This window comes from Ochotona princeps, chromosome 9, assembly GCF_030435755.1.
Source record: "Ochotona princeps isolate mOchPri1 chromosome 9, mOchPri1.hap1, whole genome shotgun sequence".
In the NCBI taxonomy this organism is placed as follows: domain Eukaryota; kingdom Metazoa; phylum Chordata; class Mammalia; order Lagomorpha; family Ochotonidae; genus Ochotona; species Ochotona princeps.
Genome location: NC_080840.1, coordinates 1,705,375 through 1,729,345, shown reverse-complemented (window position 1 = coordinate 1,729,345; position 23,971 = coordinate 1,705,375). Strand labels below are relative to the sequence as shown.

The 23,971-nt window shown below is 53.9% G+C and overlaps 1 protein-coding gene across 2 annotated transcripts in view; it reads right to left on the bottom strand.

Annotated features, from left to right (window-relative positions):
• TRAPPC9 (trafficking protein particle complex subunit 9) overlaps positions 1–23,971 on the bottom strand; it is a 358,840-nt gene that overhangs the window by 59,887 nt on the left and 274,982 nt on the right. For both annotated transcript variants that reach the window (XM_058668446.1, XM_058668447.1), the window contains one exon: positions 11,613–11,765. In XM_058668446.1, the coding sequence (XP_058524429.1) occupies positions 11,613–11,765 (153 nt within the window). The remainder of the gene's footprint in view (positions 1–11,612; positions 11,766–23,971) is intronic.

Sequence of the window (23,971 nt, the reverse complement as noted above, 5' to 3'; positions counted from 1 at the left end):
TGGACATGAAACATGGAAGTTCCTAACTGCACCAGGGCAGCCAGTGTCCTCTGTGTACGTGCCCTTCCCACAGGCCCACAGGTGCCACCAGCAGCTTCATACCTGAGTCTGTGCCCATGACTGGGATGCTAGCTGGCCTGCTCAGAACCCTTACAGTGCAATCATGACCATACATCCATGATGGGAGCAGCCATTGTTTCTGAAGTCCTCAGAGCTTGGCTCCTGGGGCAAGAGTGAGTCAATGACAATGAGGATGGTAACACCTGGCCCTCCTATTAAAAGAGGCTTCTGGTGCTTCCCATTACACTCCAGCTGTCCTAACCATTACGACCAAATTAAGGCTTTGGGACTTGGTGGGTATGGGGATGAGAAAGTAGACTGCTGGTCTTTAATCAGAAATAGGCTCTGGGGCTCCATCTCAGGTCCCAATGATGCCTTACAGTAAGCTTAGGATCATGGAGCCAGCAAGGACCCTCCTGCCCCTTCCCCGTATCCCCTGCACGAGGCCACACCAGGGCCCTGTAGCTGTGAGTGCACTCTGGCCACATCAAAAGCCTGCTCCTAGGTGGTAAGGAGGAAGCTTGGATCCCAACCATGAAGACTCCCAGACCTTCACCACAAACTATTAATACGAGCAACAAGGACTATATCCCAACTGCCAAGGAGGCCACAGGGAATTGGATGCCCTCGGAGGCCGAGTACTCTGAGGTCACCCACCCCCAACCGGAGCTTCCACAGGGGATGGAAGAAGTCCAAACACTACCGCGCAGAAACCAACGTCATCGGAAAGACAACCAGAAGCCCTGAGTGGTCTGCAGAAACAGAAGAACAATAAACGTCCTTCGGGACCAGGGAGGAGAGCTTTCTCTGGTCCGAGCCTGGCTCCACCTCTGGACCCCCCCCTCCCTCGCAATGACCATCGGGATCGCTTCGAAAACCCCTCACAGCAAACAAACAATCATACAAACTAAAAAAAAAAAAAAAAAAAAAAAAAAAAAAAACCTAAAATAAATAAACAACAGAAAGTAGAACTTGAAATCTGACAGGAAAGAGCTGGCATGGATTGGCTCATGCCTCGCTGGGTGGGTCACAAAGATTAGTTTTACTCCTCACCATGGTGTTGGGGATTTTCCTGCACAACCCCCCCCCCCAAAAAAAAATGTTCTGCACCTAAAATGTTGACATATATCTTGTTAGAGTTACAAGCCAGTCTGGATTATCCTAAAATCTGCCAAGATCAGCAAAATTTTACTTCAACACAACAACTGGCTAAATACTAAGATGAAATGGACACGAAACAGCTGAATGGTGCCTTATGGCCATTTTAAGGTATAGAGCAGCCGGTCCTGTATATGAACTAAATTGAAATGTCAATGAGCTAATCATAGGTTGTGGCTAGGACTTGTTTTCCTTTTTTTTTTTTTTTATTTTTATTTTTTTTTCTTTTTAATACACTGGTTACTCAAAACCATGTCAACTCCATAACATTGCAAATTGCTGTTGATGTTATATTGGGACTCTTAATTGACTGTGATGATATTCTGCCAGCTCAAACTTCAGACCAGAAAAGGTCTCCCCAAGAAACTGTTCAACCAATCTGGACAATAAGTAGCTGGACTCTATGCTTGGTATGTTTGCAATGAAAGAATCTTGATTGAATTTGAACTGTAATACTGCATCAAGGTGGAGGAATCCACCGGGGGGAGGGGAGGGGGAGGGAGGGGGGATTCCCAGAGCCTATGAAACTGTCACATAATGCAAAATAATTAACAATAATAATAAAAAAAAAAAGCCTAAAAAAAAGCCTGCTCCTTCCAGGACCAGGTGAAAGAGCTGTGGGAGCTCTCCGTGGTACTGAAGGGCTGCCTCCCCTGCAGGGTTTGCTCTCCACGGTGCTGAAGGGCTGCCTCCCTCAGGCGACTTTCCTCATTACTCAGGTATCCAGCAATTTCATGTCCCAAATTATCATGTCCCAAATTCTTGCACCTGCCCCGCCTCTCAGCAGGTCAGCAAGAGGACCAGAAAATCTCAACCAAGGCCAAACCAGATTTGCAAAGTCTCCTAACTCCACCCACTGCCATAACTAATCATCCCTTGAACCTATTCTCCAAGATAACTTGGGTCCCAGCTCACCAGAGCCCTGCTCCCAGTAAGCATCTGCAGCTGTCCACAGGCAGCTCTGACATCCTTGCCAGGAAGCAGAGGATCCCCTTAAAGCTTTCTACCTGGAAGACAAGGCTGAGCCACATGGCTGTGGAAGACAAGGCTGTGGGCCACAAACGGCAGGTGGCAGATAGCTCAAGGCCCTTGCTCAGCTCAACCCTCTCCTGCTCACATCAGTGAGACCAAGGAGCAGACAGCCACCTTCCCAGATACTTGGTTTTCCAATGAGAATCCATGACTTTACAGAGCAGAAAACTGCCAGCCAATGAGGCAGGAACTCAAGAGGACTGCCTCTGGCTTTAAGCCCAGGAAAGCAGGGAAATGGTGTCTTCCACTCACCAGAATGACAGAGCATAGCACACAACTAGCATGTGTATGTGCTCAAATTCATGTCCCTGTGGCAGTCACAGAGCTGTTGTGCCAGCTGATGCCTCGGTGCCTCCAATTCTGCTCTCCCTCAACCTGGAACATTCTTTCTCCTGCCCTTACGAATACTGACTCCCCTTGTCCCCGACGAGACTTAAACACCATCTCTCTGACCCACCCCACTCCAACAGCTCATCTCCCTTCCTTCCTGGACAAAGTCGGTCCAACACCAGTTGTATGATGCCACTATTTCCTAGGGACTCTGAATGCCTGAGTTTACACCACGCATCTCACACCTGCTGCCTATGTAGGGTTTCGATGCCAGGGCTGGAAAGGACCAGATGGCATCCTTCCTACTCTCATGAAGCCCAGTTTTTTGTGCAAGCAGTTATGTCTTGCTTACTGCTCATCCATCATTTTTCATTATACCTAATCAATCAATACCTGCATGGCATGTCTTTGCTCACACACATTTCTGCGCACTCTGCCCCTGGTTAATGTATGTATCTTGGGTGCCATCTGTGTTCTCTCTCAAAGCTGAAAAAAAACCCAGCCAGATTTGGGGAAAATGCAGTCAGTTAATGAAACACCTCACCTCTCATTTCCTGCTAGGCCAATATCAGCAACATATTTGGGAACAGATCACAGCTAAAGAACGATCTGAAACCATTCAAGCAGCTTTAGAGACCCCGTATGTCTTTATGGGACTAGGTCTACTGTGACCTGGATGGGCGGTTCAGAAAAGGAAAGAAAAAAAGACAGCTCAGTCAACCTTGCCCTCAGGGAGTGAGAGCCCAGGGAGCCTCTCCTGAATCTGCAGGCTCCAGTGGTGGCGGCCTTACTTCTCAAAGGGGCAACACCAGCCTGCATTTTCGCACCGGTTTGGATACAGGTGCTCCTGGTGTCTGTGCCTTCAACGGGGGTACCCTGTCGTCCCCAGAAGCCAGAATGACTATGTCTTACATGCTGGCTCTGGAACAAACAACTACAGGTGCTAGGAGTTGGCCCAGCCCTGCTCGAGCTCAAATAAATTAGCAAATTGTCATAAATAGAAATTACGCTAATGGAATGACTGCTTTAAATGATTAATGAGCCTCTTTTCCCCGACTTTGTTTTCTCATTTGCATCATGAACTTTCAGGATGCTGATGCTGCAGTCGTCCTCATTTCACTAAGTGCTCGGCATCTCGACCGGGCTCCCCAGTGTTGGAGGCCCCAACTGGACAGAAAACACCATGCCATGGGGATGCTGCCAAGGGCGAAGGGGAAGCAACCATCTGCTTCAGCAAGTCTTACTTGATGGAGAACATTCTAGAATCACATGATGGAAGAATCACCAAGACACACAGAGCTCTGCTTGTGGAGGCCAAGTACCACTCAATACAAGAACAAGAGAAACTGCCCTTGCTGAGGGCTTTCTTTGAAGATGGGATGAGTGCAAGGGCAGAGATACCCATGCCAAGCCCAGGCAGAGCCCAGGCCCACAGTTCTAATGGCATACAGCTGCATGCATGTTCATTTACTGATCAGGTGATCTTGAACAAGGGAGCCCAGCTTCTCAGGCCTCAGCTTCCCTGTGTGGATGAAAAGGACTGCACAAAGTTGTTGTCTGCACAGAACAGTACCTGGTGCCTACCAAGTGCCAGCTGGGAGTCAGTTCATGGTACTTACTTTCTGCAGTGTTTCAACTTTGTGCTCACAATAACGGCAGCACCAATTACACCAACAGTGCAGTTTCTGTGTGTGTTCACTACACACTCACACATACACACGTTTGAGCCAGTGCTGTGCAAGCTGGGGCAATGTCCCTCCCCCTTCCTGTGAGACAGTCAAATCTGAAATGCATGTTCCTGTGTGTGATAAACTCTGAATCCTTTCAAAGCCTTTTTAGGTGGGAGTGTGTAGCTCATTAATCATTTAGGTGGGGCAAGGGTGAGACAGGAAGTCACATGTGTCCTTCCCATCTGAGTCCTGCCACCCGGTAAAGGTCCAGGTCCTAAGGTGAGGGGACAGCATGGAGGGCTTGGCATAGCACTTGCTTCAACTGGCAAGGCTTGCCTGCCACAAGAGATGAGAGGCCTTTGAGCAAACTTGCTCTGAACAGCTCTGAATGCCCGTCTCCCTGGGCAGCCCTTACCTTCACTCAAGGTGACTGACGGAGTGGCCACTCCAATGACAGGAGCTGTCTGTACAAAAATTCTTTCAGATAGAATTGTTTCTCCTATTAGGAAAAACATAGCTTTAGTCATTGCAGCCATTTTGGGAATGAAGCAGAGGACAGAAGTGCTCTCTCCAACTGCCTTTCAAGTAAATCTTTTTTAAAAAGTAGAATTCCTGGTTCCTGGCTTTGTCTTGACGGGCCTCAGCTACTGCGGGTGTCTGGGGCGGTGAGCTAATGAAAGGGAGAGCTCGAGCTCTGTCTCACTCCTCAAAGAAAACAGAAATTCCTTAAAAAATAAAAGATAATAACTTGCTCTGTTGCATGAATGGGATTCCACTGACTCATGAGAGCACAGTCCAGGAAGGGACACGGGTTCTAAGACCACGATAGTAAGATCAGGGCGCAGGGCAGGAGCCCAGGGCTGGGGAAGCTGCAGCCAAGGCATGACAGAACGGAGGTCAGTGCTGGCAGACCTGCTTTGAAAAGGCAAACCAGGTTCATTGTCAGTGTAAGAAGTCACACCTGAGGCCGGGGCCCAGGACAGCTGGGCTTCTTGCAGAAGAAAGTAGGTGGGTAGAGGAGGGCAGCATGGAGCTCACATTTGCTGACACCTTATGGGAGTGACCACAGGTGCGGTCTGCATCAGTTCAATGGGAATACATCATGCCAGCTCGGGATCCTACTGGCGTTGCCATCTGAGGCAAGTGATGCTTCCAACATTTCCTGATTTCTTGTGAGGACAAGCAGATAGGGACAACCTGTTTCCCAGTGTCCTGCTTCCTACCTGGGTGGGTTCTTAAGAGATCAGCAGCCGGCCTCATCAGCTGCAGAGGGAGCCTCGAGGGCTCCCTCCCCTGCCCTCCTTGCCAGCTTTCTCTCCTGTTCGCTGGGAGCAGCGAGACCAGACTGACCCTAGGGGGACTCTGCTACCATGCACAGTCCAAAGCCCAATACAACTGGCCCAAAGCCCAATACAATTTCTGGATTTTAGGCTCAGAGCTAGCACACAGAGAGTTGGCTATATTAAGATCTTCCAAGTTCTGTACAAATGATCCAGTATTGGTGGCTGGAGGGGAAGAGGAAGGTTAAAAAGAGAGAGCTGAAACTGAAGGGTTTTAACAGAAAAGCAGAGGCGGTGGCGTAAATCAGCCGAGCCTGGCTCCCAGAGGCCAGACGCTGCCTGGCCAGGCACAGACATCTCCAACGAGGCCACACTCATCCAGACAGAGCCCACTGGCCAAAAGATGCCCTTTCCAAATGACCAGCTTTGTTTTAGCCATGAGGAATGGGCAGAGTAGGAGGAACAGCCTCATCAATGCGGGAGGATGAGGCATCCTTTGCAGAAACTTTGATTCGGGGACAGAACTAAGACACAAGCAGAAACAGACAGACGGCTCCAGCGACAGTGGATTCAGAGAGGGAATGACACCCCCAGCAGGGTGACAAGCTCTGCCCCTTGGCAGTGGTGAGACAGGAATCCTCACTGGCCAGGACAGATGATGGAACACAGGCAGGAAGGCCATGGCAGAGGTCATGCCTAACCCAGGCCCCTCTTCAAGTGGCTGCCAGTCTTGGGCAGGTCCCTTCACACAAGGCCACCCTGTCTCCTACATGCCCCAAGGATATAGGCCTCATGGCCTCTCTCGGGCAGAGCCAGAGTCACAGCCAGAGGTCTGAGGTGCAATATCCCTGCTCCTAGGGATGCAACCCTTAGTGTCATCATGCAATCCTGAGTGTCTTGAAGGTCAGGGGCCTCAGGCTCCAGGCACAAATCTGCAGCCTCTTCCATGGTACAGGGGTACAGCTCAAAGGAGAAGGGCAGGGAGTGGACAGCAAAGGTGAGCGGGTTCCTGGAGCAGAAGTGTGGCAGTAATGAGGAGGCCACTGAGTTTAACTCTTTCTTTACCAAGGGAAAGGAAGAAGGGACTGAATTCTGCAGATACTGGGGCAGGTGTCCATTACACTGAACTGAGGCCAGGGATACTCACCTTGCTTCTTCCCCTCATCGCTGCCCTAGCTTAATCCCTCCTGCTCCTTGGCCTGGGACTGCTCACAGCACAGCTCCTTTGGCCACCACTCTGGTCACTCAGTTCTCCTGGTCACATGAGGCCTGGATGGCTTGCCAGACCCTCAAGTCGGCCACGTCCGTCTATACTTCCCTTACAGAGTGTCCCCACAGCCCTGAGGAAGAAGGCTCAGCTTCTCATCACGGCACAGAGGGCCCCCGTGGGCTCTGTCATGCCCTCTAATGCCATTGCCAGCACATGAAGGGCCTTGCACACCTGCTGCTTTCTAGGTAGTGAGAGGTGTTGGCCATACTGCCCAGCCTTACCAGCATGTTCCTCACTCAAGCTCCCAGTTACATCTCCACTTCTGCTACTCCCTCTCTTGGGTGAGGATGCATGCAGGCTCCATGCCAGAAAGCCACAGACCCTCTAGGAAGTTCACCAACCTCAGGGGCCATGCAAGTGCGGAGTGGACAGATGCACCTCCACTTGTGTGAATCTGAGTCTGAGCACATGTTAATGGGCAACTAGGAGCAATTTGCAAAACTGTGCTGGGAGGTCAGCTTGGGCTGGACTTCGGAGAAAGTCTAAAACAACAGGTGCTTTTGTGCTTTGCAGTGGCAGGCTTGTGGGGGGTGAGGCTGAGGGTGGGGGCTCGCAGGGTCTGGGAGATGGCACAGGCAAGGCTGTTGCACCCAATGGTGAAGGCCAAGATAAGGGATGGGCTATGCCAGGCTGGGTAAGAGCAACCACTGGCATGTGCAAGATCTGTGGCTGGAGATAGGTCTAATTGGGAATCTGACGGGATGCCCCAGCTGGGCTGTGGTTCCCACTGGTGAGTGTGAGAGCTGGAATGCGGGTGATAGTCTGGGCTGGACATAACTGCAAAGTCCCTCAGCATGAGTGTGGGCTGGGTCTGGGGTGAGCTGGCCTGGGCTAGACTCCAGCATCCATGGTGCTCAAGAGAGCCAGGGTGGATAAAGCACAACCTGGGTCAGGTCTTGGCACCCTGTGAATCATGTGAGAGCGGTGTCTGGCCATGGGCCATGTATGGCTATGCCATAGCACCAAATAGTAAGAACTGGGGGCAGGCCAGGCAGGATCGGTTCATAATACCCACTGGCAGATTCAAGAACCAGGACATGGTGTAGGACAGGCCAGGTCAGGCCACAACACCAGCCAATTCACATTAAGACCAGAACTGGGGACTAGCTGGCCTGGGCAAGACTGCAGCACCTGCCACCATGAGTTAGAACTGGGGGCAGACCGGGCCAGACCAGGCTACAACACATGCCAGCAAATGCCAAGCTGAGGTAGGCCATGCCAGACTGGGCCATAATCAACCACCAGCACATGTGAAACCTGAGGGCAGAGGGGGCAGCAAGCCAAGCAGGGGGACTGCAGGGAGCTCTCCTACAGGGCCACTGTTTCTACTGGTTAGCATGAGAACTGTACCACCAGGCTGGGCAGGGCTACAACACCATTGACCTGCATGTGAGCTGGGTTGGGGGAAGAGTCAGGCTAGGCTAACTGACTGTATCCACTGGTGCATGCATCAGCCAGGGTAAGGGCAGGCTGGTTGGGTTTTGTTGCAGCTTCAGCTGGCAAGTGCTAGGATCAAGGCAAGCCCTGTCAAGCTAAAATGCAGAACCATCTGGAAAGTGCAACATCTGGAACAGGGAGTGGACGCAGTAGGGAAACTGAGCACCTCTCTGATGAGGTGAGCATGAGAACCAGGGCTGGGGGAAGGCCTGGCTAGGTGGGCAACGGCATGTGCTGGCATGAGTGTGGGTTGGATAGTGGGTTTGGTTGGGTTGTGCTAAGCTTCAATGCCACTGATGAGTATGAGAGCTAAATGAGACATGGGACAGACTGGATCACTCTGACGCACACACTGGCAAGCAGAGGAACCAGAGCTAGGAGCAGGCCTGGTAGGGATTATTGTGGGTTGCTCCAACTAGGCTGCAGTTGCTGCTGGTGTAAATGAGGACCGAGTGTATGGTGGGAAGGGTTGGGCTGGGCCTCAGTATTCATAGGCTTATGTAACAGATGAGGCTGGATACAGAATTGACATAGCAATTGCAACTACCAGTGTGTGCAGAGGCTGATGTGGGTGAGGGACTATGCTGGACCCTGTATTGACAAGCACACACAGGAGTCAGATCTGGATCACCTCAGGTAAGGTTTCTTTGAGGATCCCCTCAACTGAACTGCTGGAGAGAATCGCAGGATCTGTGGACTGACTGTGGAATGCATGTGTCAGAGCTGGGCCTCCTCAGTGACTTAGATGGAGCAGTGGACAGCATGCCCAGATGTACACGGCGGACATGGCAGCCCATTGGGGCCTGCAGAGGACATCTGGTGCCACAGCAGAAGATGGAGGGCACAACAAACTGGGCAACTACCCCAGCCAAGCATTGACAGCAAATGTGTCGGCGAAGGGAGACTCTAAGGTGGACTGTGTCAGCCAGCAGACACTGGGAGGCTCTCCTCAGCCTCGGAGTGGCGAGACCCACAGCTCTGCAGGCATCCTTTATTATGATTTTATGTTACAGAGAGAAGGGCGAGAGCGACAGCATCTCCGAACTCTGGAAGCCACCTGGGCGGAACCCTCAGAGCACACTCCACATTGGAGATGGCATCAGTGAGGCAGCTCGGAGGCTGGCTGCAGCTTCTCCCCTTACCTCCCCCTTCCCCCTAGATACAGGAAGAAGAAAAGAAAACCTGGAAACAACATCCTCACCAACTTTCCCTTAGTCTTTGACCCTTCCCACCCTCATCAAATATGTAAACATCATCAAAAAAACAAATTTTTTTCAAACCCAAACCTACAAAAGCACACACACAAACAACATGAAAATGCATAATGAAACCACTAACCAATTCAATCAACGCTCTTGCCACCTGCTTGAGATCAAGTTTACTGTGGCTCATCCCACATTCCACATCACCCCAAGATGAGACAGGGAGAAGGGTCACTTCTCTTCTGCTAAGGCCTCATCTGGGACAAGCTCTCCCGGAAGCTGGTCTGTGGCGGCAGGTGTGCTGCGCCCACAGTGGGTGCTCATCTAGCCCCTGCTGCATCATCAGTGCACAAGACGAGGCTTCCAGTTTCTTAAAGGAGCCATGTAATACAAAAGAACAAACAAAAACAAGGGTTCTGGGATCCCATTAGAAGGCAACAGACGCACACAGTAAGGGTTGAGGGCTGGAGTCGGCTCAAAGTGGCAGCTCTGTTGTGCTTGACTTGAGAACAATCACAGGAGGACAGGCTAACTCCTGTGTTAAAGCGTGAGACGGGGTGAGCTGAAGCCCAATGCATGCCCAGGATGTGGTGGCTGTGATGTTGGTTGGAGGCTACTGGAGCACACACGCTGGGGGAGGGGGAAAGAGCCCCATCCTCCATGCAGCCTGGAGACACTGATGAGGCTCCTACTGGGCACCCAAGCATGTGGATGCACTGGGTGCTGTGGGCTGAGGCTGCATCGTACCCATGGGGGCCTGCCTCACTCCCCTGTATGTTCTGACAGCCCTGCAACCCCAAGCAAGGACACCACCCATGGGCCATCTCAGTGGAGGGACGTGGCAGGGAGGTATCTCCTGGCAGGAGCTCAAGAGCCTTTCCAACATCCTCCGAGCAAAAAGGCCAGCCTCTCCCTTAAGACCTGGGGGCCAGCACCCAGGGTCCTCCCCAAAACCTGCCCACCAAGACCTGAGTGGTTGGCACCACCTGCCCCTCCCCATTGCACACATGGTGGTGGCTCACCCAGCTTCCCTGGCTCAGATTTAGTTCCCTCCATGCAATGTCATTGCCCTCTTTGAGAAACATGGGAGAACTAAATGAGTTTGTGACCATGGCATGGCCGTGGTATGTCTAGCCCCAGGGACGGGGCTCATTTTGGACGTGCAGTCTCCTTTGCTTTTATTTAGCTGATCACCAAGAACTAGGGTAGGCTCTGAGCCCTGTGGTGACAATGGCTGGTAATGACCCACAATGCCCACCTCTCCTGTTTCTGCGATGCCCCCGTAGGTCATGCCCATCCATGCCAAGCATGCCAAACTCTCTCTCGGAGGTCTGGGTGGAAAAACTTCCTGCCTTTAATCACCGATTCACTTGGGTGTAGACGAATGCCCTTTCTTGGGTTCTGGAACCTGTGCACATGTGCCCAGTCCACATTTTCAGAGTGCAAGGAGTTACAAGGGCAGCAGATGGACACTCCTGTCTCAGTGCCACTCTGGAAGCCACCCAATGGCCCCTCCTGAGGCTGTGCCATGGAACTGCACACTGCCTGCAACAGCCTCCCGCAGACTGCCCACCGGGAACCATGCTGACAGCCTGCCTCCCCAGGCCTCCCCAGACCCCCCAGGCCCCCCAGCCCCCCCAAGAGCACGAAGTGACAGAACGTCTGCAGCGTATGGGAGTGGAGTGTTCTGGTGCGAAGCAGGCTCTGCCCAGGCTGTGCATTTTCCATGCATTTTCTGAGGCTCCTGTCATGAGCATGCAGTACAAAAACAAACAAAAGATTCTTTGCACCCAAATCAATCGGCACCTCCACGCCTCACTAAGTCATCCAATCCCATTTCCATTTCCCAGAAGCATCTCAGTGCTCTCAGATGTCAGGTGCTATGGCGCCCGGGCTAGCATGGGCAGCCGGGCCATTGGGACCTGTCGACAGCGAGAGAAACTTGGGATCATAGGCAGGTCAACTTCAGCTGGGAGACGACCTTTCCCTGCCCCCGGAACTGATACGTCATCAAGCGGGGTCATCAAAGTGGTCAAAAGCTTAGCACAGACCAAGCCCATGGCCCCCATCTCCTTATCATGCCACTTCTGCTTCTCCAGAGCTAAAGTCTCAAAGCCAAACCCGCAGCCGGCCCTCCCCTGCAGCCAGCCTCCCCGATGCATGGAAGGATATGATCGCCCAGCGAATGTCCAGCTTGCTGCTGATCTCCAGGCCCTGGGCTTCCTGCCGCTCCTCCGCCAGCTGCTTGGGGTTTGCAAACTGCCCCTTCTCGCCAGGGGACTCGGGGACGCTCTCGAAGCTGAACTTTTCCACTTGGATAGCCATTCTGTGGAAGGAGAGAAAACACTCGGGTGAGAACGTGTGAGAAGCGCAGCTTCCGGGGCTGACATGCCAGCCAGAGGCGGCCTTGTGGGTCATCTCTGCGGTCTGCAACAGGCTCACGGTAGGAGGTTGAGGGCACAGGCTCCTGGGGCGGTCCTGACTTTGCAGCTGGCTCAGCGCACCGCTTGGGACTGGAGCCACAGCAGCTACATGCGGGCTAGGCCAGGATCTGTGCTGCCCGGGAAGAACGCAGCAGACAGGACCGAGTGGGCTAGGCCACATCCTGGAATCCTTTGTGGGCCATCACAGGGACACTGGGATCTACCTAACCAGGGACCCCCAAAGACCAGAGGAAAGGACCCCATCCTCTCTCTGATCCTCCCACCCTGTCCTCCCTGTGCACACTCTCTTTCAGTTAGGCAGACAAAGCTGGCTCCCTCCATGCCCACTGCTTTCCCATCAGCTCTTGCACTTTGGATACCCCTTGAGCCGCTGATGTCTCTGCCCCACTCCCTGCCCATGTCACCTCACCTCGGCGCCTGTTCAGCACCCCCTGGCCTTCTAAGGCATTCAGCTCTCCCCACCGCAGCCTTGGAGTCACAGCTACCTGTGGCTGGCACCACCCCCGGGGCGCTGTCCCACACCCTCCGCTTGTTCTTGCCTGCGGCATTCCATGAGTTTCTGGCAGAGTGATCACTCTGACCTGGACATGCAGCTCTCAACTTGCTGCTCAACAAGCTGCCTCTTGGTGGCCCAGGGCAGAGACCTTCCTGGTCATGTTTCTTAGACCCAGAATGCTGCCCGGCACACAGCAGTGACTCTACATGTGGGCAGATGAGCACATGAATGGCTGCAAATCACTGTACCTCTTCTTCTTCACTGTCCAGCGCTGCCTGGCACCTGTGTCAGCATCTGGTTGTGGCCTGGGTTCCAGCACAGGAACTGGCCCACAGGAAGGGATGCCCTCCATCTGCTGCATGTTCCTGGAACTTTCTGTAGCCTCTGCCCATTCCAGATAACAGCACTCATGTAAGTAGGGGGGTGTGTCCTACCAATGTTTGAAACATGACCTCTTGGCACAGAATCAGGCATACAGCAGGCACTGGACATGTGGATGGACAAAGACAGACAGGAAGGGGCGGCGCACCATCATGTTAGCATCCCTGGGTCCCAACTCCCCCCAAGAGAGGACACAGGCGGACATGAGGACCTCCGTGCAGGGACACAAGGAGGTGCCTTGCAGCATGGTGACAGCCATCCAGGGACTCTGAGCAAGGCTGCATCGCAGTGGCCTCACAGCCATGTCCTCTGACAAACAGGAGACCAGGGACATTGCTGAGCGGGGTGGGTTATGAATCCCAGACTGCGCCCAAAGAGGAGGCCCGGAGAGCCACAGCAGCTTGGGGAAGTCCCAGAGCCACGCAGTCCTGAGTCTAGCAGTTGCTGGGGCCACCCAAGGGTCAGACACATTTTAGGGAGCACACAGGTGGGCACTTTGCCTTAACTACCTTAACTTTCTTTTTTTACCTCAACGACTAAAGTCAGCAGCACATTGTGAAATGTCAGAAGATCAAGGTGTGAAAACACAAGCACCCAGAATCTGCTATGCTAACGTAAACAATCAAACCCCAGTCTTTCTCCTATTTGTTCACAAAATAAGCCATGATATGCAAGCGTGTTGACCACAGTGCACATGTGTACAGCACACAGACACAGACATCCCCGTGGGGCTGCACCGCCTACACCTGCAGGTATGGATGAAGGGATCATAGGGTTCTCGGTCAGTGCCAGCAATAGGAACTACCACCTCCAGCCCTGGCTTCAGAATCAGCACACTTGAGGACTGGTGGACTACTTTTCAACCAGCAACAAGTTCTCCCAGTGACGAAGCCATCAAGCTCCGAGAAGAAATGAAAGCCAAGGTCCTCCCCGCCTGTGTGCTGCGGCCGCTACGAGAAGCCCCTGCCTGGCAATGTGGCCCCTGTGTACCCAGCCCCTCACATGTTGAGTTAAGCGCCAGATGCAGATGAGGCCTCTTTTTTTATAGACTCTTTGGCACAACGTGTTTAGACATCATCCGCAGTGCCAGCATCCCACCAGGGTATTGACTAGGGTTCTAGCTGCCTCACTATGGATCCAGCTCACTGTTAATGCTCCTGGGAAAGCAGGGCAGGATGGTCCAAGTGCTTGGGCATCTGCACCCATGTGGGAGACCTGGATGAGGTGTGGTCCCCTCAGTTCAGCATGGGCCTAGCTGTGGCCATTGTGACCATCTGGAGAGTGAACCAGCACACAGAAAATTTTCTTCTCTCCTTCTCCCTCTCCATCTTTTCATCTTTCTCTGAAACTCTGCTTTTCAGATAACAAATCTTTTTTTAACACACACACACACAATGGGCTAACATGTTCAACCCCCATTAGAGAGTGCCAATGAGCAATTTACAATGTGGGCCAATGCTTCTGGCCAGCAACAGCAAAATCACCAGAAAGCACTGTCTTTGGAAGAAGGCTGAGCCAGCATATGCAGGACTGACAGCATATCCACCTGCTGCCTCTGAGGGCAGCTGTCAGAGGTGCTGGCCCTGCGGGAAGGCTTTGGAGGGGTGGTGGCTCCTGGCCTTTGCTATCACAGAAACCACTCCTGGAATGCTCTGTCATCTCAGCAGTTTCTCCACTGTCCATTCTGGTTCTCCATAAAGTTGGGGCTTCTATCAAGATCAAGGGGACCAATCTAGGGTGAGCCTGTCCACAGCTCTTGATGCTAACTGTGCCCGATCAAGGCTCCCTGGGCAGCTCAACCGTCTCAGCATTGTGCTCAAGCGTCCATCGCAAGGAGCAGACCCAAGACACTGGGAGCTTCTTATAACGTCCACCAGCTGCCCTCCCCTCTTCTCGTGTACGGGCAGGGTGCAGGAGGGCTTGCCAGACGCCCTATGAAGAGGGCACGGGGTGGGAAACACAGTGAATACCCTGACATGGCCCCAGCAAAAACCCCGAAAGGACGAGGCTGGCTGGGACCACAGTTTGGCTCTTCCAAGTGGTTCAGCCCATGACACCAGCTCTTCCCAGAGCAGTTGTGTTGTCCCACAGCCCTGGGGATGCAAAACTCAGAAGTTTGCATCAGATGAACCTTGTTTCATAAAACTGTGTACAAGCTAATCATGGCAGCCAGCTCAGCAGCTGCCGTACCTGTGTCACAGCAGAGCCAAGCTCCCAAAACAAAGATCCGGCAAGGTGCGAAAATGCCCAAAGGCCAGGGGGTGGGTTACTGCCAACATCAGACCCAGTGCTAACCCCAGGCTCCTGTGACTCCTGGTGCTGCACGTCCTGTACATTTCACGTTGATATGGAGCATCGATTTCTGTGCTTAATTTTATGGCCAAGGGAAATAACAATAGTTAAGAGTTGGTACTATTGAAAAAAAATGTGCTGATTTTTTTTTTCAGCAAAAAAAATGTGACGGTTTTTAAAATACCATCTTGTATGATTCAGGCTTTGAACAGCTGATAACCTCACCAGGAAAGTCATAATTATGACATTTAAGAACAGAATCAAGGAGTAGGATTTAAAAGGACTATGCACACAAAATTAAACTCCACTTCCACTGGGAGGTAATTGAGAGTTAGGGGACTTGTATTCTGAATTCCTATGCAGGATATTGGCCTATGCTGCTTGATAATGAAGTTCAATGCCGAGTGACAGACGCAGCCTGAACGGGAGAGGACTCGGAGCAGACAAGGACGTGGCGCCAACCCTGACATCTGAATCATGCCGACAGTCTCGTGGAGCAATCAACTGTGAGAAAAGAAGACAAGTCCTTCCCCATTCTTTCTCGAAGTCGGTGCCCTGTGTGACCCAATCAAAGCGTCACCAGATGACACCAGTGCCAGATGCAGGGGTCCTGCCACCAGAGTCTGCCCAGTGGCACACAGTGGCCTCCTCGCATGTCACCCTCTCCACCAGCGCAGGAGGCAAGGAGAGGGGAGGGGTGTTGCATGCTCTGCAAAGTTGCAGGAAACTAAGGAGCTCGTCCAAGGTGGCAGGAATGGCCAGGGGCAGCAGGGGTCTCTCTGCCAGCCTGCAGGAGCCCAGAGTCTGCAGTGGGTGATGAAGGCAGGTGCAGAGTGCAGCCCGAAGCTCCAGAGCTCAGGGACATGGCCTGTTAACAAGCCGCTGTGCAGCCTATGCAGCCAGTTCTGTCAGGCTTGGGCTTGGGTCCGGGCTGGGCAGTGTCAGTGCAGGCTCTCTGCCTGCTGGGCACCACTAAGCAGGAGGAACTGGAAGGGACGCACACCTGAGCTGCATCCTGCCTGCACTACATCCTAGATTCTATCAGACACAAACTGGCTGTTCTGGGTCTCGGCTTGCTCATCTGTGTCTCCCACGTGGCAGTGTGGCTGAAGTCAGGGGCTGGGATCAGAGTGGGCATCAGGCGCCATCAGTGGTCTCTGGCTGCGGACAGCTTCCATCTCCGGCCTCCGCATTATCCCAGCCGGTGCCACAGGAGAGCAAGGGCAGTGAGGCCACATGCTCGGCAGACCGCCTTGTACTCCTGCAGAGCCTGTTTCAGGAAGCTCACAGAACAGCAGGCAGTGGAGCTCCTCAGAGTACAAACAATGCATGTACAGCACAGCCACCAGGGTGTTCCTGAGAGTGCCACTTGTCCTGTGCACCCAGACCTGTCGGCCCCTCTGTGGCCTGACCTGGCCTACACAGGGCTGGCTCCGCTCACCCTCAAAGACCCAGACACAGACACCTTCCCAAGGAAGGCCTGGACTCCCTGTCTCCCTAGCCTTACTGAACCTCAGCCTGCTTCTGTGTTACCCAGGCTCCGGGCTGACCCCTCCCCAGGCCAGCAACTGAGTTCCAGCTATATTGTGTGGTCACAGCCCAGTGCTGAGTCCATGCACCTGCTAAGGGGATGCATTGCAATGAATGCTGCTGGTGTTTGGAGCCTCCACGGTATGCCCTCAAACGCTCTTCACTGCTGACATAACACTTACATATATTTGCTCTGCACTGGAATCTATGCTCCTAACGGACAGAGAAGGCCACTGTTCCAGCAGGTGGCTCAATGCATTATCCCAGGACCACCTCCCTATCTCACCAGAGTACAACCTCTTGGCCTTGCACTTCTGTAGACAAACTGAGTTGGGGACTGTGAAGGACTTTTCTATCCCCAGCACAGAGAACAGCACTTATATTCATTGCTTCCAGCTGCCCGTCCGTCAAAACTACAGACAGTCCAGTGAGACTCAGACTCCTGCCGTCCGACTGCCCAGGTCTCTGGAGGGAGCAGTTTCCCCATCTCCACGGGCCACGGGTCCCGCAGAAGCAGGGGGCAGCAGGAGGGGCTGCATCTGACACCCCCCCACACACAGGCTCTGCGACACTGGATACACCGTATGATTTATTCCACCTTCGTACAGCTGTCAGACATCACACACCCAACCACGGTGGGTTGTTCTGTCACCCCATGTGCACTGGCTCTCATTAAAAAGACCAGAAATGGCTTGTGCTGGTGAGTGTATGGACACATGGAAGCCAGCTGGAGCATCCACAGCAGCAAACAGCATGGATTGCTCCAGAAGTTAGCGGATAGGACTGCCTTGTGACCCAGCAAGCCCACGGCATGCGTTTCCCCAAAGGAAACAAAATCCACCTGTGAAGGACACACCTGCATCGCTCCTGTCGGCCAAGGCAGAGAATCGAGCCGACAGCTGGGCGAGGACACACGTCACAGGTCACAGCCACGGGACTCTTCAGATTTAAACGGAAGGAGACGTGGGCACGCCTGGAAGGGCAATGAGCCAGGGGCTAGGCTGCAAGGCATGAGCGTACCAGCAGGCAGGGGGGCGGGCAGGTGGTGTCAGAGCAAGCCCGCCCGGCAGGTACAGAGGGAGACAAGGGCTGGGAAGGGGAAGGGGGAGGGGAAGAGCGGCCCCCAGCCCAGTGGCAGTTAGAGGGGAGGAGGGGTTCCACTCCCGGCAGGGCGGCTTCAGTTAACAACATGGGATTGTAAGTTCCAAAACCTTAAGAGGAGTCAGCTCTGCCCAGAGAAAGGAGAAGGTGAGGGCAGCAGATACATGGGAGGCCCTGGCTGTTTGGGCCCACACTACCCACACAAGGGCATGACAGCAGCCCAGCAAACCCTGCAGGGACAGTGCCAGCACACGCAGGAAAAGCTGTTCCTAAAACATCTGTGCTGTTAAGGAGAGTGGCCATCATGATCAAAACCTGAGGGGCCACTGGCAATGAAGATCCTCCAGGAGGCACACAGTCCCAGAAAGCTCACGGTCTTCTTGCTCACCGCCCTACAGTGACAACTGCCCACCAGCCCTGCCGTCCATGGGGGTACCTGCACTTGACACCACGCTCCATCACTGCACACCAAAGCTCTCTCCTAACCCAGCTGAGGGCAGGGGGCCGCGAGTGTGGAACCACACTGCTTCTGTAGCTTGGCTGCTCCTGGGACAGCATGTGTAGGGCCTTCTGGGACTCCTTGGGTATTCTGGAATGTTTGCACCAAGTTTTGGATGCATACTCAGGGGCAAGCACACAGCCTGCAGCTGTGTCCCAAACCCAGTGCTTGGCTTCAATGCCCAGTTCCTGGTCCCAGTGCCAGCTTCTGGCCAACACAATCTCTGAGAGGTAGTTCTGACAGCTCTGGCTTTTAAGGCCTTGCCTCATTTAGAAGACTGGGTTGAGGCCCCAAAGCCTGGCTTCAGGCCAGACCAGTTTTGGCTGCTGCCTGTATGTGGGGAGTGAACCAGCAGATAGAGGTTGTCTGTGTTCCTATTAATGTGTGTACACCTGACTAGAAAGACCATGAAAGACAGATGGATGACAGATGGGTGAGGGGCAGATGGACAGATGACTGGTAGGTTATAAACAGATGACTGATGACAGACAATGGTAGGTGACAGATATCTAACGATAAAAGTTAACGAGTTATGAGTGAGACCCAGGTGAAAGGCTAATGCATACACATGACAGATAACAGAAGATGATATATACATGACAAAAAGATAATGACTGACAGGTAAGGAAGTCTTAGAGGGGAAATGGTACTCTGAGACTCCTCACCAGTCTGGGAAACTAAGTTCTGACTGAGTCTGACTTTGCTTCCCCTTTGGGAAAGTCCCACGCCTCCAGGCTGCTGTCCAGATGTGCACAAGGTGTCACGTCCTAGAGTCCAGACAAGTAGGGCCCTGTCCCCTGGCTCCCTCAAAGTTTCACCCTGCACCCTGGGTGAGAACAGCCAGGGCCACACCATCCACAGGGCTGAGGCAGCTCTGACACGGACCACTGGCACCTGCTGGGGCAGACATCAAGGAAAAGCTGGCACAGGAACCTAACCACAGGTTGTTGGAGGTTCCCTTGGGATCACAGCTGAGCCCTGATGCAGGTGTAATGTATCTCCACGGTCAGGTCAGCGCCCGCCATGGCCATACAAGGAGCACTGCTCACACAACAGGTGGAGAGCGAGGAATGAGCAAGCATAACCACTCCCCCAAATACAAGCCACCACGGTGGTAGGCAGCAGGTCAGCCAGCCCTGGCCAGCCCAACAGGCCACCGTGGCGGGCAGAAGGTCAGCTAGCCCTGGCCAGCCCAACAGGCCACCGTGGCGGGCAGAAGGTCAGACAGTCCTGGCCAGCCCAACAGGCCACCGTGGCGGGCAGCAGGTCAGACAGCCCTGGCCAGCCCATCAGGCCACCATGGCGGGCAGCAGGTCAGACAGCCCTGGCCAGCCCAGCAGGCCACCGTGGCGGGCAGCAGGTCAGACAGCCCTGGCCAGCCCTGGCCAACCCAACAGGCCACCACGGCAGGCAGCAGGTCAGCTAGTCCTGGCCAGCCCAACAGGCCACCGTGGTGTGTGGGGAGCAGGGTGCCGAAGCCACTCCCAGGAATAGGAAAGGCCGTGGCAAGATGGCGGCTGGCCCAGGGCCAGGAGGTGGGGTTGGTCTCGCCAGCAGGTAAACAGGAAGTCAAGGGGATAGGCTGATGCCCTCACTGTGATTATGTCATTGCTATCAGGTAGCGCCAAGTGGACCCACGGGGAGAAGTGACTGGTGGAGAGCGGTATAAAAGCAGCCGGTAAAATCTACAAGGGGGGCGAGGAAGAGAAAGACGGGGAGAAGAACGGGGCAGCAGAGAGGGTAGAAAAGCTAAGATCTTCGGGTAGAAAAGCTAAGGCGTACGGGGAGAAAAAGTACGGGAACAAGAACAGGGCAAAGCGGCAGAGAGGGTTACAAAAGCAATAAAGGACGAGGAGAATGGGAAGAAAAGTAGCGGAGGGCTAGAGAAGCAGTCTCAAAAGCAAAGACCAACGGGAAGGCAGCGGAGAGAAGGGTATAAACGCAGCTGCTTTTGGCAATGAGGGGTCCGGTGGCGGTTCCGGCTTTTCCCAGACCCTCCAGAGTGTGCCTCGTAGGTGCTGTCGCTGCTGGGCGGTGACAGTGGTGGACAGCAGGTCGGCGAGCCCTGGCCAGCCCCACGGGCCATCACAGCAGGAAGCAGGTCAGTGAGCTAAGGTTCCTAACAGCACAGGCCACTCACTGCCCAGTGCAGGGCCAGCAGGAGCTGCTGTGGCTCTGTTGGCTATGGCCCAGGACTTCCACCAAATTGAGAAGATAAACTTAAACTGCAAGCCATGCAGTGTCATGGAGAGTGCGGTGTTAACCGGAAATGCTCCAGCTGGGCCTCTGCTGTCATTTACCACAGTTCAACCTCCCACCATATCTCAAACTCTATCACAAAGTGAGAGACCCTGGTCTGGCTGCTTCTCTTCACAAACGCTCTGGGCCACTGCCTAAATTCAAACCACAGTAGCCACTGGAAACCAAAAATACCAAGTTACAGAGGCCCTGAGGGATTTAGACATGAGAAATAGGTTAATTGAGCCCGGGACAGTAGCCTAGCATCTAAAGTCCTCACCTTGCATGTGCCAGGATCCCTCCCATATGAGTGCAGGTTCGTATTTCCTGGCAGTCCCACTTCCCATCCAGCTTTCTGCTTGTGGCCTGGGAAAACAGTCAAGGATGGCCCAAAGCCTTGGGACCCTGCACCCATGTGGGAGACCCAGAAGACGCTCCTGGCTCCTGGCTTTGGATTGGTCAGCTCCAGCCATTGCAGCCACTTGGGGAGTGAATCAATGGATGGAAGATCTTCCTCTCTGTCTCTCCTCCTCTCTGTATATCTGACTTTCCAATAAAATAAATAAATAAATCTTTAAGAAATAGGTTAATTATCACCTGTTCATACAATAACTTTCCAGAACCATCAACCATTGGTACAAATTCAGAATGGAGTTAGAGAACGTGTGTTTGCAATAACGTGACAACATTCCTGTAGAAGATTTGAAAAAATTGTCATGCACATTTGTAGAAAGCCAAACTCCATGCACACAGCCAGGAAGCAGTGAGGATTGAAAGGCGAGCAGGAACTGGGCTGGGCTGCCCTGGGTGGCAGACACCGACGTTCCCACTTCTGCTGAGCAGGAAACTGAGGACCTGACTTCCTGGGTTGGCAAGAACAGACAAGACAATGACTTGTGTGGGCTGACCGGCGAGGAGGTACAGAACTGGCAACGAGGGAGGTGACGCAGGTGCATGACTGGGAGCAGTGAAGTGGCTGGGGTGGCAACGCGGGCTCAGGCTGACACTGGGGTGCAGACAGAGGTGCCTGTTAAGACAGGGTCAGGGTCCCGGGGCCTCGAGGTGGCAGGAGTGCTAAGTCCTCCTAGCTGAGGAGATGGCCGCAGGGTCCAAGCAGGGGGCGACATCAAGCTCAGGGCCCTGCTGTCCAGCTTTGGGGCATGAAGCGGGTCTGGTGCTAACAGAGCACGTGAAGGACGGGGACCCCGAAGGACCCCCTGGGCCCTGACTGCCCAGCACGGATGCTCTCCGCGGGGCAAGGCCCTGGCTTCTACTCTAGGTGCCTGCAAGAGCCTCAGTGACATATCAGACAAGCTGTCCCAGGAGGCATCTAATGTTGCAGTAGCTCCCTGCAGCCACTCCTGGCCAGGACAGCCATGAAATGCCAGGGGCCAGGCAGCTCCCAGCTTCCTCATTAGGCACTTTTCTTCCTTCTAAAGTATTTTCTTTCTTTTCATTCCATTTGACAGAGAGAAAAGAAGCGGGGCACGGGGTCTGGTGGAGAGGTCTTCTGCCTGTTGCTTTACTCCCCAAATGCCTTCAACCAAGCGGTAGGCCAGGCTGAAGCTAGGAGTCTAGGAAGTCCATCTGGTCTCCCACGTGGATGACTCAGACTCAAGCACTTAAGCTACCACATGCACCAGCAGGAAGCCCCATAACAAACTGGAGCAGCCAGGACCCAAACCAGCACTTTGACAATGGGGTCTCAGACTGTGATGACCTCTGGGCCCCAGAGCAGCTCCTACACACTTGGGAACAGCATAGGCTGGGGCTCAGCTGGCCTCAGCAACGCCTCCTGCAACCTCCTGCCTCTGCCATCCCTGGGGTCTGTGCCCCTTCTCCCATCCCCAGCAAGCCAGGCCCACTGTCACGAGACTCAGCCCACCTTCCACCCCAGGGCGCCCAGCTACTTGTCTGCTGAGGCAAACAGGAAAAGACGGGCACTGCCTGTGTCTTGTCTCATGTCTGAGGCTAGAGCCGGGTAGCGGTCCCCTCACCACCGTGCCTGGCAAGCTGGCTGCCATGCACCAGGTACTGGAGGAAAGGCTGCTCCACTGGCAGGAACTGAGAGCCTGCTATCCTGCAAGAGGGAAGAACTCGGAATAGAGCTGGCCAGCAAGTGCAGCGCACACACCTGTAGGAACCCCCCACTGCCTGACAAAGAGACTCCAGGAGAAGGGGCTGAACCTCCAGCAAGCTGGGGGATTCACACAGGGCTGAGCCACCAATTCCAGGCATGCATCACACAGATCTGAGTCAGACCTGAGCCAGCGGCCCTGAAAACTGGCGGGTACATACACAGTTCAGACCCACTTCCCAAGTATGCACATGGACAGAATCTGACCAGCACAGCACAGACTCAGAGAACTGGTCTGAGACTGGCTCCCCGAGGGACAGGCAGAGCAGGTGCTGCAGCCAGCCCAGGGTCAGACAAGACTCAGAGAGCTGGTCTGAGACTGGCCCCCCGAGGGACAGGCAGAGCAGGTGCTGCAGCCAGCCCAGGGTCAGACAAGACTCGGAGAGCTGGTCTGAGACTGGCTCCCCAAGAGACGGGCAGAACAGCATGCTACAGCCAGCCTGGGGTCAGACAAGAGGCCCCAATCCAGAGAACATTACAAACGCAATCAGGAGAAAAATCAACCTACTTTAAAAGGAGGCAAGATATTTACACGGATGCTTCCCAAAAGGAGGCACAGGGAAGGCCGAGGAATATGCCAGACGGTGCATAGGGTCATAGCCGAGATTGTGGCATAGCTCAGAAAGCACTGGCCTGTGATGCTGGCATCCCTTATGGGTGCTGGTTCAAGTTCCAGCGGCTCTGCTTCTGATCCAGCTCCCTGCTGATAAGCCTGGGAAAGCTGTGGAAGATGGCCCCGGTGCCTGGGCCCCTGCACCCATATGGGAGACCTGGAAGAAGCTCTTGGTGCAGCTTAGCCCAGCCCTGGCCACTGCAGCCATCTGGGCAATGAACCAGTCTCCCTCTCTCTCTGTAATTCTGACTCCCTAATAAAAATCAATCTTTAAAAAAAAAAAAAAAACAGGGGTCAGCAGTTATCAAGAGCATAAGAAATCTCAAAATCGTAACAGAAGCATTCAGCAGGATGGACAGACCCGACCCAGTCCAGGTGGTGACAGGGCAGAACTGGGACCTCAGGGACAGCCCCTGAGCACGAAGGCTAGGCACTCCCCAGAACTGGGGCCTCAGGGACAGCCCCTGAGCACGAAGGCTAGGCAATCCCCAGAACTGGGACCTCAGGGACAGCCCCTGAGCACGAAGGCTAGGCACTCCCCAGAACTGGGGCCTCAGGGACAGCCCCTGAAGATGACGGCTTGGCAATCTCCACAACAGTCACGCACACGTGGGCGTGGGTACCTGCAAAGCCACTGTGATCCGGCTCCCTGGAGAAAACACTTGTACACAAACTGGCAGCTGTGAGCACACAGGAGAACCCAGGTGTCCACCTCGGCGAGGGGGCCCATGGACAATGGCACACACACAGAGGGTGACACCAGGCAGCAGCACCTGGGACAGGCATCCTTCCCAGCACAAA